The 12,991-nt window shown below is 53.5% G+C and overlaps 4 protein-coding genes across 4 annotated transcripts; 2 read left to right on the top strand and 2 right to left on the bottom strand.

The window, feature by feature from the left end:
- Positions 1 to 1,664: 1,664 nt before the first annotated feature.
- Positions 1,665 to 2,680, bottom strand: DSM5745_02736 (uncharacterized protein; the record flags this gene model as incomplete). Its single annotated transcript, XM_026744752.1, has 5 exons — positions 1,665 to 1,815; positions 1,907 to 1,979; positions 2,041 to 2,134; positions 2,205 to 2,452; positions 2,512 to 2,680. The coding sequence occupies 5 exons, from the start codon at positions 2,678 to 2,680 to the stop codon at positions 1,665 to 1,667; spliced, it is 735 nt and encodes a 244-aa protein (XP_026605618.1).
- Positions 2,681 to 3,331: 651 nt separating this feature from the next.
- Positions 3,332 to 4,553, bottom strand: DSM5745_02735 (3-isopropylmalate dehydrogenase; the record flags this gene model as incomplete). The annotated part of the gene is made up of 3 exons (XM_026744751.1): positions 3,332 to 3,563; positions 3,615 to 4,035; positions 4,082 to 4,553. 3 exons carry the CDS (start codon positions 4,551 to 4,553, stop codon positions 3,332 to 3,334), a joined length of 1,125 nt encoding a protein of 374 aa, XP_026605617.1.
- Positions 4,554 to 7,533: 2,980 nt separating this feature from the next.
- Positions 7,534 to 9,360, top strand: DSM5745_02734 (putative MFS sugar transporter; the record flags this gene model as incomplete). Its single annotated transcript, XM_026744750.1, has 4 exons — positions 7,534 to 7,969; positions 8,021 to 8,267; positions 8,324 to 8,530; positions 8,583 to 9,360. 4 exons carry the CDS (start codon positions 7,534 to 7,536, stop codon positions 9,358 to 9,360), a joined length of 1,668 nt encoding a protein of 555 aa, XP_026605616.1.
- Positions 9,361 to 10,726: 1,366 nt separating this feature from the next.
- DSM5745_02733 (uncharacterized protein) lies at positions 10,727 to 12,538 on the top strand (the record flags this gene model as incomplete). The annotated part of the gene is made up of 1 exon (XM_026744749.1): positions 10,727 to 12,538. One exon carries the CDS (start codon positions 10,727 to 10,729, stop codon positions 12,536 to 12,538), a length of 1,812 nt encoding a protein of 603 aa, XP_026605615.1.
- Positions 12,539 to 12,991: the final 453 nt, after the last annotated feature.

Below are 12,991 nucleotides of genomic sequence, written 5' to 3'. Positions count from 1 at the left end.
TAACCGCGGGGGTTCAAGACCATCAGCTCGGGCAGGTAGCCTGCCAAGTATGGGGGATGCAGAGGAGGTTCGCCCAGTCGACCATGACCGACCAGACTACTTCATCCCCTTCTCGCTCCTGCAGGATCTTCCGTCGTACGTTGGGACGCGGTCTAAATTCACGGGGGCTCACCAAAATATATATCCGCGCTGCCAGCGACCGCGGAAAATACACCACCACCATCTAAAACGAAGCAACACGTATCTTGAGAAACCTTTAGACAGCAATATCCAAAGAAATTACAAGTGCGGCCGGGAAATTGCAAACAAAAAAGCAAGAAACCCTACGTAATCGCCCATCAATCCCAAATTAGCAAAGAAAGTCCCGGCGATTCCTTGGCACACCGGCTGCCGCATTATAAAACGTTTTTTGAATATAATACAAAATAAGCTGCAAAAGTTTCAGCAAGTTTCCATAGTCTAGTGGTTAGGACGTCGGTCTCATAGGTAATATGACCTTTCTACAAAGGACATCCGAAAACACGAGTTCGATTCTCGTTGGAAGCATTTCTTTTTGCAGATGGAGTTTGTCTTTTTTTGCTGGCATCTCGTCCAGGGTCCAAGCATCTCCCTCCCAATACATTCTAGTCGCCTCAATCGCCTCAAGGATCACTTGCATAGCCGGTCCCAGCCTTTCCCAAGACCTTGATTCGGTCCGCCCACCTTGAAATCGTCGTAGGTGGAATCAATCCTAAGGCTTCAGGCAGAACTCGGTACCCTACCCCGGGCGACTGTAGCTCAACGTTCAGAATATATGACCAGGAAGCCAGTTTTACAGCTGGGGCCACCAGTGCATGCATCGGCAACTCACGCTGCCATACGGAGTACAATGAGGATCTGGACATCAATTGCTGGGCTGCGCGACTGCGGTATCGCGAGGCCTAGCTTTCATTCATTTATCCATGCCCAGCGTAGGCCGTGAGCTGGAGGGCCAGGGTCGGTTCGCTGACCGCAGCATTTGAATCCCGTGTTATGGGGACAAACCTATTCAAGAGGCAAGAGATGGAGATGGATGCTTCTCAGGACCTGTTCGAAAGTTCGGATTTCGTTGTGGCGGAAGCGCGGTAGGTATGCAAGTGCTAGCTAGTTCAATGCATTGCCATGCCCATATATTAGATGACTCCCTTAGCCTCATGTGCGTCCATGCAGCGCAGTGAGGGCGACGGGTTAGGTAGCGCCGCAGGAAATTGAATGCACGTATTCTTGTCTGAGTTGGGTGGGAGTATGGCCTCACCTAGGTACTTACTGTCACTGACTGAGTATCCTGTACCAGCATACTTTACGGGTCCACGTCGCCACCATGTAGATAGGAGGTGATTGGACTTTCTGAGATAACAGACCAACCCAAAAGCCGTTAAGCGCAAGAACAACATAAGGACCACCGATGGTCAAGAAAAGAAACCCCTTCCCAAAGAAACGGGGTATCATTACCAGTAGCAGTAACAGTCAGTCTATATAGTACAAGCAAAGCTAGTCCAGTATGCACCAGCACGCAAGCCCATCCACCAAGATCGCTAATTAAGAATAAAAATACAGTAGCTGTATATAGCCTCTCATGCCAAAAGCAAAACAAAGGAAAAAGAGCATAGTCGTAACCTCGTACCCGTGATGTGAAGTGTTTTTATCTACGCCATGGTCGACTCAGGACTCCGGCGCCCGTCGGCGTTGGCATTGGCTTCTTTATCGGCGATGCTGCCGTCCTCGAGACCCCCGCCGTACTTCGACTTGGGCCCGTACTGGTCGTCGTGGTTTTGGGATTTCCAGAGGATTATTGTGCTGTCATATCGTTAGCAACGCGTCTTTATAACACACAGCGGGCTTGAAGGGAGCTGGGATGGAAGTAAAGCGTTTAGGTAGGGCGGCATACCTAACAACGCAGAAGACCCACCCGGGCCAGGCGAGGACAACGGCGGCGATGACCTTGGGGTTATCGTGGTATGCTGAGGTGCGTTAGCACAAGCACGCTTCAGAGCGACGTGAGTATTGGACGGGCGGACGCACTGTAAGAAGGCTTCTTCGTAAACTCCAACCGGTACGTCTGCGCCGTCTCGGGATCCGTCCCCGTCACGACGGCATTATGTAGAGCGCCGATGCACTGTACGCAAAAGTCAGCATCTCCCACACACCAATTTTACTGCCTCTCCTCGAAGTGTAACAGGACGCACCGTAATTGTCAACGCAGAACTAAGCATCATGATCGTCACCACAACCGCCGAAATCTTCCAGCTGATCCGCACATGCTTGCACTCGTGCCGTTCCGGCCAGAAGAGGTCGAAGAAGAACGCAGCCCCGAAAATGAATGCCACTGCGATGCCAACGAAGATGTTATAGCTGAACGCGCCGATGAAGCTGTTGTTGTGGATTTTCACGCCGGGGTGTTGGCCTTGGATGTAGCTTTGTTGGTCGAGGTAGTCTAGCACAAGAGGTCGTTAGTAGCTGGTCTGGATAGGATGAGGGGAGGTGGAGGTGCACCTGAAAACGCAGCTGTCCCAACTGACTCCGAGCAGACGCAGAGGATCATTGCGAGCTGGTAGACGATCATTTTTGTCCGACGGAGATGGTACGCTTTATTGAACATGTTCGCGGACTTGAACTTGCTGAATCGGATCTCGTGGAGATCCAGGCCCCAGATTACTGTCATCTTGCCTGAATATCTTCTGTTCTTGACTGCTCGTTTCTGGGATGATGGATAGGTTCTGTGGAAAAAAAAGTCTGGTTGAGTTTGGCTCGATCTAGAAAGGAAGTTGGCGAAGGGACGGAGATATCAGCCGTAAAGTAGGCGGACAGAATTGGGAATGACAAATCCACCGCTGTCTGCTGCAAACTCGGATAGGGGACTGGCGCACTGTGATTTGGCGGGAGGGAGTATGATGAAGTTCGAACCAGGGATCAAGCTCAGGGCAAGCATTGGGGCCTGACGGAAGGTGAGGTCATGGTGGGTAGCCAAGTGATGTCATCGCTCGCTGCGGAGTATGCGATCGCCTCGACAACACATCGGTTCTTCATAAGAACCTAATTTTAGGTTATTGCGGTCTATTGATATATTGCCGATGTTGGACAGGATTGTTGGCAGCGCCAGTCGAAATTAAAGTACGTGGTTACTCTTCGAGTTGTTAACCACGAAGCGATAGTATGAGTGTATAGCGCACGGATACCGTATACGGGAGAACGCCAAGCTCCTTCATAACCACCATCCCCTGACTCGTGACGATTGGACACCTTCTAGGGATCGTCGACTCTTATATTAATGAAGTCACCGCCCAGCCATCGGATCTTCACTACGCACTCTGCCCTACGGCTCGGCAGCTCGAAGCTCCCCCTTCAACGCCGCGACAACCGCATCGCCAAACTCCTTCGTCCCTGTCTTTCCACCCAAATCGGACGTGCGAATCCCTTTATCTAACACGGTGCGCACCGCGTCCTCGATCTGTCGCGCCTCTGCCTCCATGTTGAACGAGTACCGGAACATAAGCGCGACGCAGAGGATCATTGCCGTTGGATTCGCGATGTTCTGACCGGCAATTCTGTTATTGTTAGCGATACAGCAGGAAATATTTGATAGGTGAGTGACATACGTCGGCGCAGACCCGTGCGTCGGCTCATAGAGTCCATGCACCTTGGTCTCCTCGCCCGGCTTTGGCAGCCCATCCAAGCTTGCGCTTGGTAAGACACCCAGTGTTCCGACCAGTGAGCCCGCCTGGTCGGAGACCATATCGCCAAAGGTATTGTCGGCTAGGATAACACCATTCAAGGCGCGCGGGTTGGTCGCCATGATGAGGGATGCCGAGTCGGCGAGCTGATGGACCAGCTTCACCTGCGGGTATTCCTCGGTCATGGTCTTCTCGACAACACGGCGCCAGAGGCGCGATGAGGCAAGGACATTTGCCTTGTCGAGGGAGATGACTGGCCAGGGAGGATCGTGCCGCAGAGCGAGCTCTGCCGAGAGACGGGTGATGCGTTGGATTTCAGGTGTCGAGTAGCCCCATTCATCCATTGCTATACAGCGTCAGAACAAACATGCAATAACCTTAAAACGACATACCATAATCATCCTCCTCAACCTTCTTCCCAAAGTACGCACCGCCGCAGTTCTCCCTAACAACCACGAAATCCACCCCCTCAATAACCTCCTGGCGGAACGGGCTAAAATCTCTTGCAATCTCCCGGCTCGGACTGTCCACGGAGCAAGGCCTCAAGTTGGCGTAGATGTCCATTGCTTTCCGTACCTGCAGAAGCCCGCCTTCAGGCCCGTCAAGTCCGCGTCGGATATGGTCCCATTTTGGGCCGCCGACTGCGGCGAAAAGGACTGCGTCCGAGGATACCGAGGCGTCGAGGACTGACTGAGTCACGGACTTGCCGTGCGCATCGATGCTGCATCCGCCGATGAGCTCGGTTTGCGTTTTGAATTGAACTGAGGAGTTGTTGAACAGGGAGAGAATCTTGACGGCTTCGGCCATGACTTCGGGTCCGATCCCGTCGCCGGGGAGGATGAGAATCTTGTATTCTTTGGCCATGTTGTTTCTGCGTCGCAGATGCTGTGGGTACTGTGGAGGTCTGGGGTTTAGTTGAGTGACAGCACTCATTGTTTTATAGACGCGATCGGAGAGTAGACCGAAATGCGGGGAAGACAACTCCCCACCGGAAGTCCCCCGATATCGCTATCTCGGTTGTATCATTGTATGACCCATTGCTCTCAAACATGATACGCTGTTGGAAGCTGAATCGGCTAAACCCCGCATTCGAATTCTTGGATTGATATGGTGAAGCGATCGCAGTGGTTCCTTAGGGGCTGCTAGTAAAGTGATGAAGACAATGAATAGGTTCGTCACCTCCCGTTACCTACTCAGAATGCAAAACCCCAATAGTGGAGGTCATAAGAAACTTGATGCTTTATAATAGACACTGAAGAGCATTAAGCTGTAGCACGGATTCGTGTTGCTGGCTTGGATATCAAAGCTTTTGGAGAGCATCGGGTCCGTGATATGCAAGGAAACTGTGGCCTGAGATATATATCACTCTGTCCAGGTTCGATTTTCTCATCGAAGTAGGGCATCTTGATCAAGCCTAGACAACTTGCATCTGTAATTGATGGTAAAGCTGCAGCCATCGGAGAGTAAAAAGCCGTTGTCGAGAGCGACATTCGATCGGGGTTGGGCAGGCACGTTCCCTCGGCAACCTTCCCTTGAAGCTGGACGCCTGAATGGTAAGGCATTAAAGGGAATTTTCCCACGGGCCACTGCCCGCACTCCCCCACTTCAACCCCGTTGTCTGCCAGGAACATCGACCCCCAGGCCGGGGTTGGAGATATCTCGAGTCTCTGCAAGATCATCGACAGAATTCCCATGCCATACGTCCAGCTCACAAATTAGAAGAGAACAGCCTAAGCAGAGCGCCAGCACGACAAAACAACAACGCGATGACATTATTACACTCAACCGACGGTCTCGGCCGCCACCTACGTACCTACTTAATATACTAGTCTCCAACTCCCCGACACCAAGCGATCACGCGCGCATCCATGACTCCATGAGGAGTCGAGGACCATAATCCATCGCTTCCTCGGGCCCCCGACTTGGCAGGTCAATCGAGGCGCGGGCCGTGAAGCCGACGGCACGGCCACACGATACCAAGCATCCCATCGTTCTACGCTCGGCGAGCCGAAGATAATCGTCCTTTTCGAGTTGGATACCGCTTTTCATTGCTTGTCCCGAGTGGGGCGATGCTAGTCAACGGAGTAAATGAAGCTGAATTGAAGCCGAAGGGAATCGGCGATGAGCATGGCGACGTTTTGACCGAGCTTCGGCCAGATTGAACATGGAGCACAAGGAGCACATGATGCTTGATGGCAGGTGGTCAGATGCAAGTGCCCTTCAGCCTGTTCTGCGGTTGGGCCAGGGGGATTGTCATGTAGGGAAACAACTGCTGGATCAAAGGGCCCGAGTTGGACAGTTGAGGCCCTTGTTGGGGGACGTCCTTTGCCGGATTATGGCGAACAGCGAGAAACTACAGTTGGGATAAAGTATTGCTGTGCAGCTTATTGTTTTCACGCTGTAGGGCGCCAGGGTGACTTTTCGAAGCCTCCGGACGGAAGGTCAAACCGACAGTCTGAGACCGGCAGACCGTTTAGCCGCCGGTTAGCGAAGGGCAGGTCGGCCGCATCGGAGGGAAAGTAACAGACGAAACCCGGGGGTTTATGCGATGGAGCAATGGAGAATAATGATCGTGAAGCAGCGAAGAGCTCCAACTACCAGCCATATAAGATTGCGATACCCATCTCATCAAAAAATGTCTCCAGTCAAGAAAAAACTATGGGGTGACAGAACCGAGAATATCCCTCATTATTGCGGCAGAATTTCGGTTGGGCGAAACATGGAGTGATCCCACGTCGTCAAGACCCTACCAAAGTGGAATAATCATTGACATATCCCACGCGCACGAAAAACTCCACCTCCGCCTGGGGTTCATAACCAGACCGGGACATTGTGGCGTATAGCGGTCTGGAGACGTCTTTGGCATGCAGGAGAGCCTGACGACAGGCTTGACAACGTTAACTGCCATGATTCAAGCTGAGACGTCAGCCGTGTATCTAGACTAGAGAGTCTAGAGACTCAAGAATCCTTGTTCTTGACGCCTGTCACGAACATTCTCGGAATTTCGAAACGTAAGAATGAGTCGGCCATTGGACGATTGGCCGACAAAAGACCGGGCCGGGGCAGACTTGGGCCAGAAGGTCAGCCGCCGAGCAGAGAATTTCAGGCGTCGGCCCCCGCCAAGTCTCCGGATTTCTCCGTATTTCGGTCCGAGTCCTTGATTGCGGAGCCCCGGAACTCCTCCTCCCCAATGCCGTCTTACCTATTGGCAGCTATATGCTCAACAGCGCCAGCTAAGCAAATCCTTTAGGCTTGTTGTCACCAGTCACTGAACCTTTCATGCATCGTCGAAATTCTGGAATGTCAATCATGCCCAGGTTGAGGACGCGACATCCCCGCATAGCCAGACAACGGCCTTGTGTGGTTAGGCCAGTCCGGGGCCCAAATCTCCGCGCGGACGAATTCCGAGGGGCGCTTGGATTTGGTTAAGATCCTCGCGCTAGTCCAGCAAGCCTTCGCCAATTTTGTCAAGAATGCCGGCGCCCTCGAGCTAGCAAAGCATGTTCCAGGCCTTTCTGGCCACTCAGCGTTTGCCGATGGGGACCTGGGGATTCGAGTCGAGTTTCGGCCTGGCACCCGCGAGTGCGACCTTGGAAGGTGGCCGACAGACGTGGGCCGATACACGGCGTGTCTGTTAGACGGCTTTTGGCGTGGTCTGAGACTGCAAATGACGCTGACGAGTGATGAGTTTGATGGGCAGACATAAATAACCGGGGTCGTTTCGCCGTAACACACCTCCCCCCGCTCTTTTTTCTCCAACCCCCCCAGACATTTTCTTCATCCCCTGCAACTTTCTCTCCCAGCTTGACCAGACCTTTTACATTCACACTGCTCTGGTAGCAACATGGCTGAGCCCGAGAAGACAGAACTCGAGGCTCTCGAGGTCGTGCGCGAGCGCGCCCAAGATGCCGATGCTTTCATCGATGAGATGGAGCAGAAGCTCCAAGAAGCTGGTGGACTTGAGACCGGTTTCTTCCACATCCAGTTCAAGAACCCCAAGCACTTCACATGGCTGCTCGTCGCCTTTGCCAGTATGGGTGGTTTGCTGTCGGGTATTGACCAGAGTACCATCTCCGGCGCGAACCTCTACCTTCCAAAAGACCTGCACCTAGACTCAAGGCAGAATAGTTTGGTAAACTCGGGTATGCCTTTGGGTGCTGTCGGTGGTGCTCTGATTCTCTCTCCCTGTAACGAGTACCTTGGACGAAAGTGGTCGATTATCATCTCTCTGATCTTGTATACTATCGGTGCTGCCCTGGAGGCTGGGTCAATTAACTTTGGTGAGTACTGCCTACATCTATCATCAGCACACTGGCTAATCCCAATGCTAGGCATGATGGTTGCTTCTCGTGTCATCCTTGGTGTCGGTGTCGGTCTCGAGGGTGGTACCGTCCCTGTTTATGTCGCCGAGACCGTCGAACGCCGCATCCGTGGTAACTTGGTGTCACTGTACCAGTTCAACATTGCCCTCGGAGAGGTCCTTGGATACGCCATCTCCGCCATGTTCCTGCGCGTCGACGGCAATTGGCGTTACATTCTTGGATCATCGCTTGTCTTTTCAACAATCATGTTTTTTGGGTATGCATCAATACCATAAGCTCTCAGAACCTCGCTAACCTTATGCCTCTTCATAGAATGCTGTTTCTCCCGGAAAGTCCTCGTTTCCTCATCCACACCGGCAAAACTCTCGACGCATACAAGGTCTGGAAGCGCATTCGTGGTATTGATACTGCCGAATCACGGGACGAGTTCTTCATCATGACGGCTTCTGTCCGCCAGGAGGAGAATCAGGTCAACGAGGGTGCTGTGAACAAGCGCTTCCCTTGGATGGACTTCTTCACGTGCGTCTCAATCCTACTCAACGACTTATACCTTGCTGACATTCTTACACAGTGAACCTCGCGCCCGCCGCTCCCTCATCTACGCCAACATCATGATCATCCTCGGCCAGATGACCGGAATCAACGCCATCATGTACTACATGTCAGTCCTGATGAACCAAATCGGCTTCAACGAAGAAAACGCAAACTACATGTCCCTCGTCGGCGGCGGGTCCCTGCTGCTCGGAACCATCCCCGCCATCTTCCTCATGGAGTCCTTCGGCCGCCGCTTCTGGGCGATCGTCACCCTCCCGGGCTTCTTCATCGGTCTCGTCCTCATCGGCGCCAGCTACCAAGTCGACATGAAGACCGACCTCATGACCGTCGAAGCCCTCTACCTCACCGGCCTGATCGTCTACCAGGGCTTCTTTGGCTGCTACGCCTGTCTCACCTGGGTCGTCCCGTCGGAAGTCTACCCAACCTACCTCCGCTCTTACGGCATGACCACCTCCGACGCCCTCCTCTTCCTGATGTCCTTCATCGTCACCTACAACTTCACCTCCATGCAGGAGGCCATGGGCAAGACCGGTTTGTCTCTTGGCTTCTACGGCGGCATTGCGGCCGTCGGCTGGGTGTACCAAATTTTCTTCATGCCTGAGACCAAGGATAAGACGCTTGAGGAGATCGAGGAGGTTTTCTCTCGCCCGACTATGGATATTGTGAGGGAGAACTGGGCCGGTGTTAAGGAGACTTGTGGCAACCTTGCCCGTGGCAACTTTAGGAAGGTCTTTGTTGAGCAGACGAAACGCCGGATGAGTGTGCATGAGGCGGAGATGAAGGGGATGGCTTAGGTTTCCATTGCTGAGTGCCCTGAAGGTAGATTTGCAAATGACATAAGTCGATCTGATGGGCGGTGTCTATGATTACATTATGGCTATATGAGATTTGTTTCTACATTACGAAGAATATACATGAAGTTGTATGCATGCCAACTACTTCCCTCAATCGCCTGAACCCCAAAGCCCGATAAGAAGCTTGACGAGAACTGCCTACATAGTACATCGGAGATCGGCAACGGTGGCCTCAGAGATCCCCGCTACCCAACGTACTGTGGAGCTCCCAATACCTACTAATAGTCTGAGCCGCAGCTACGTCCTTCCTATCACAAACTTAAGGCTTACCCAAGCGTGCACCCGTGATAACCTGCAAAGCGACGTCGGTACAGCTGCGTTGCGGCTGCCAGGCCAAAGGCTGTAACTTGCGTAACGGGGTGGGATACGGCCCTCTCAACATCGTCATCGAATGCTGGTAGCCCCTTCGCTGACTGAGCTATGTCCGACAGAAAGGAGGTCTATGGTGGGAGAGATGCGATTAGCAGCTTGGCCTTGGGGAAAGGGACACTTTTGGGGTGGAATCGGAGCGAGCTGCACTGAGGATTCTGTATGGGCCATAAGTTCCGCATTAGAGGTACGAACACCGTGGTGCGGAGAATCAGTAAATTAGTCAATTGCTGCATAGAAGAAAAGGTCCTTGTGAGAGGTGCTTGGTATCTAAGGCTAGGTAGGCTTTTAGAGTAGGAAGGGACAGACTCTCATAAAACGCGATCAGGGCATTTGGTAGCTCGTCTAGCAAGGCTTCTGATCCTCTCTGTAGGCATAACTCGCTTATGGATGTTTGGTGTGGCATAATCCTCTTGGACAAGACTGCGATGATGTCATGCATCTCGAGTACCTGGACAGCCACCACGCCATTCCCGCCTGTGCATTTAACAGGCCAGACAGCCAAGGAGTATATGTATACCAAGAGTCGACGACTCGACAGAAATGATTCTCACCACAGCCGCAGTTCAGCCCCGGAGTCCACATTCTGGGGCCATCTCGGCCGATTCCACAGAACTGGAGCAAGATCCCACTAACCACTTTTGGCGGGACGCTGCGCTCTCCAATCAGAGCTCGACATGCTGGGCTCGTACGCCCAGGAATGAGCTCAGCTTGCAGGACTTGGCCTGTCCAAGACTGTTTGGGCAAAGGGCAGCGACACAGCTCATCTCCATATGGAGGCTAGTGGCATGGCGCAGGAACACTGCTGGCGAGATCTATCGTCATTCAAGGCTGAGTCCTGTTGATTAGCTCACTGCCTCCGTCGTGGACATATAAGATGGGTATGCCCCGTTACCTTGGTTGACACTTCAAGCACTTCAATCCCAAATACCGCAAGATGAGGCCCTACACTTCTCTACTTTTGACAACTCTTAGCCTCCCCGGCGCCCTCTCCAACTTCCTGGGCCCGATCTACCCAGCTCCCAGAGACCTCACCAGCAGCAACAGTCTCGTCGCGGCCGCCTGGAAGAATCTCACGATCAGTCTCGACAGGAGCTTGCATGGCCAGTCCAACTCGACCCTCTCCGAATTCAACGACCTCACCTTCTCCGTTGGGCTCTTCTCCACGCGTGATTCAAAAGCAGAAAAACTGCAGTACCACCATGCCGCACCTGAAACCCGCAACGCCTCGTTCGGTACCCAGACAGTCGACGGAGACAGCATCTACCGCGTTGCCAGCGTCTCCAAGCTTTTCACCGTCCTCGCCGGGCTGATCGAACTCGACCTGGAGGAGTGGGAACGGCCGCTTTCAGAGATCTTCCCCGAGTTCGCACACTTCGTCCGCGAGAAGTCCAATACCCTCGACCCCATCTACGACACCCAATGGAACGCAATCACTCCCTTCGCCCTGGCCAGCCAGATGGGCGGGATTTCACAATACGGCGCTCCCTGGACCCCGGACTATCTGGCCTTGTATGTCCTCGAGCCCCTGATTTTAGGTACCTCGTCGCCCGAGTACAACCCAGCCACCTATGGCTTCCCACCAGTCGATCCATCCGACCCGGCAAACCACGCCCCCTGCACAACGCCCGAGGGATTCGTGGGAGGGATATGCGACCCCGAGTCCTACGCCGAAGGCGCATCCACGAACCCACCCATCGCCCTCCCCTGGACAAGTCCAGTCTACTCGAACAACGGCTTCACCCTCCTCGGCATGGCGATCGCGAACCTAACAGGGAAAACCCTCGACGATGTCTACCAGGAAAGCATCTTCGACCCTCTGAACATGACCTCTTCGTACTCCGTCGTCCCGCCAAACTCCACACTCCCCCGCAGCGTCGTGGCCGGCGAACCACAGGCCAACTTCGCCATAGACAATGGCCTCTCCAAGTCCTCCGGCGGCATCTTCTCAACCCTCAACGACCTCGCCAAGTTCAGCACCGCAATTCTAAATTCTACCCTCCTGGACACCCACACAACCCACCGCTGGATGAAGCCCGTAACCCACACCTCGGACCTGCACTACGCCATCGGCGCCCCCTGGGAAATCTACCGCTACGAACACCCCGAGACCGGCCTAGTCACAGACATATACACCAAGCTCGGCGACTCGGGATCCTACGGCGCAATGACGCTCTTCATCCCGGACTTCGACGCAGGGCTTAACCTCATCACGGCCAGTACCCAGGCCACAAGAAGCCAGCAAACGCTCGACCTCGTCCAGGCGGTTATCGGCGTCTTCCTCCCCGCTCTCACAAAACAGGCAGCCCGTGAGCTCGAGCAGAAGTACACAGGAACCTACGTCTCGGCCACACCGGGCCTAAACAGCTCGCTCACACTTACCCCTTCCAAGATCCCCACCTCCCCAGGTCTATCCATAACATCCTGGATCCAAAACAGCACGGACGTCCTCAGCATCTTCTACGGCTCGCCCATATTCCCCACCAAGGCGACGCTCCGCCCCCTGATTACCCCGCACGGCTCCAATCAAATCGCTTTCAGACTCGCCACCACACCGGCTGACCCTGTTCTCCCCCGTGATCCGAGCAATCTGTTCAGCGCCTTCTATGATGCGGATCAGTTTGCGCAGTTGGGACAGTATACCTATGCGAATCTGTATATTGGGGAGTTTGTTTTTGAGATTCAGGAGGATGGGAGGGTGAGCGGGGTTACGCCGGCTGCGTGGGTTGGGAGGTTGGAGAAGGTGTGATTTGCCTCCAGTAGCTAGGTTCAGGTGTATATATGGTATCTTTATGGTGGATGTGAATTATCTTTTTGGGTCGTTGCTTCGCTATAGTATGTAACACATCTACAATTTCTAAAATGCCCTCCTAAGCGAGGACTTGTGGCCAATATCAGTACCTATCCCCTTAAAAATGCCCTTGCTTGCATCCTCTGACTTCACGATGGCACGCAACTCTCAAGCGGGACTACCAGTATGTCTAGATGTCTAGCGCCGCCGCACAGCCTCAGCCTCGTCTTCTAGGTTCTTTCCCTTCCGGCCTCGCCGTCCACCTTGCTGCTGCTGTCTGATCTCAATTCCGCCAGCATAAAAAAATCAATGGGAACGGGGCAATTGTGATCGTGAGCTAATTTCCTCCGAAGGAACGGCCATCGCGTTTTGAACCTGGCGCATCTCAGTACGTTGCATATTGAGATGTGC

The sequence above is a fragment of the Aspergillus mulundensis genome (genome assembly GCF_003369625.1).
Source record: "Aspergillus mulundensis strain DSM 5745 chromosome Unknown scaffold_2, whole genome shotgun sequence".
NCBI classification, from domain to species: Eukaryota; Fungi; Ascomycota; class Eurotiomycetes; order Eurotiales; family Aspergillaceae; genus Aspergillus; species Aspergillus mulundensis.
The sequence above is the reverse complement of the archived record's forward strand: the minus strand, read 5'-3'. Positions and strand labels throughout refer to the sequence as shown.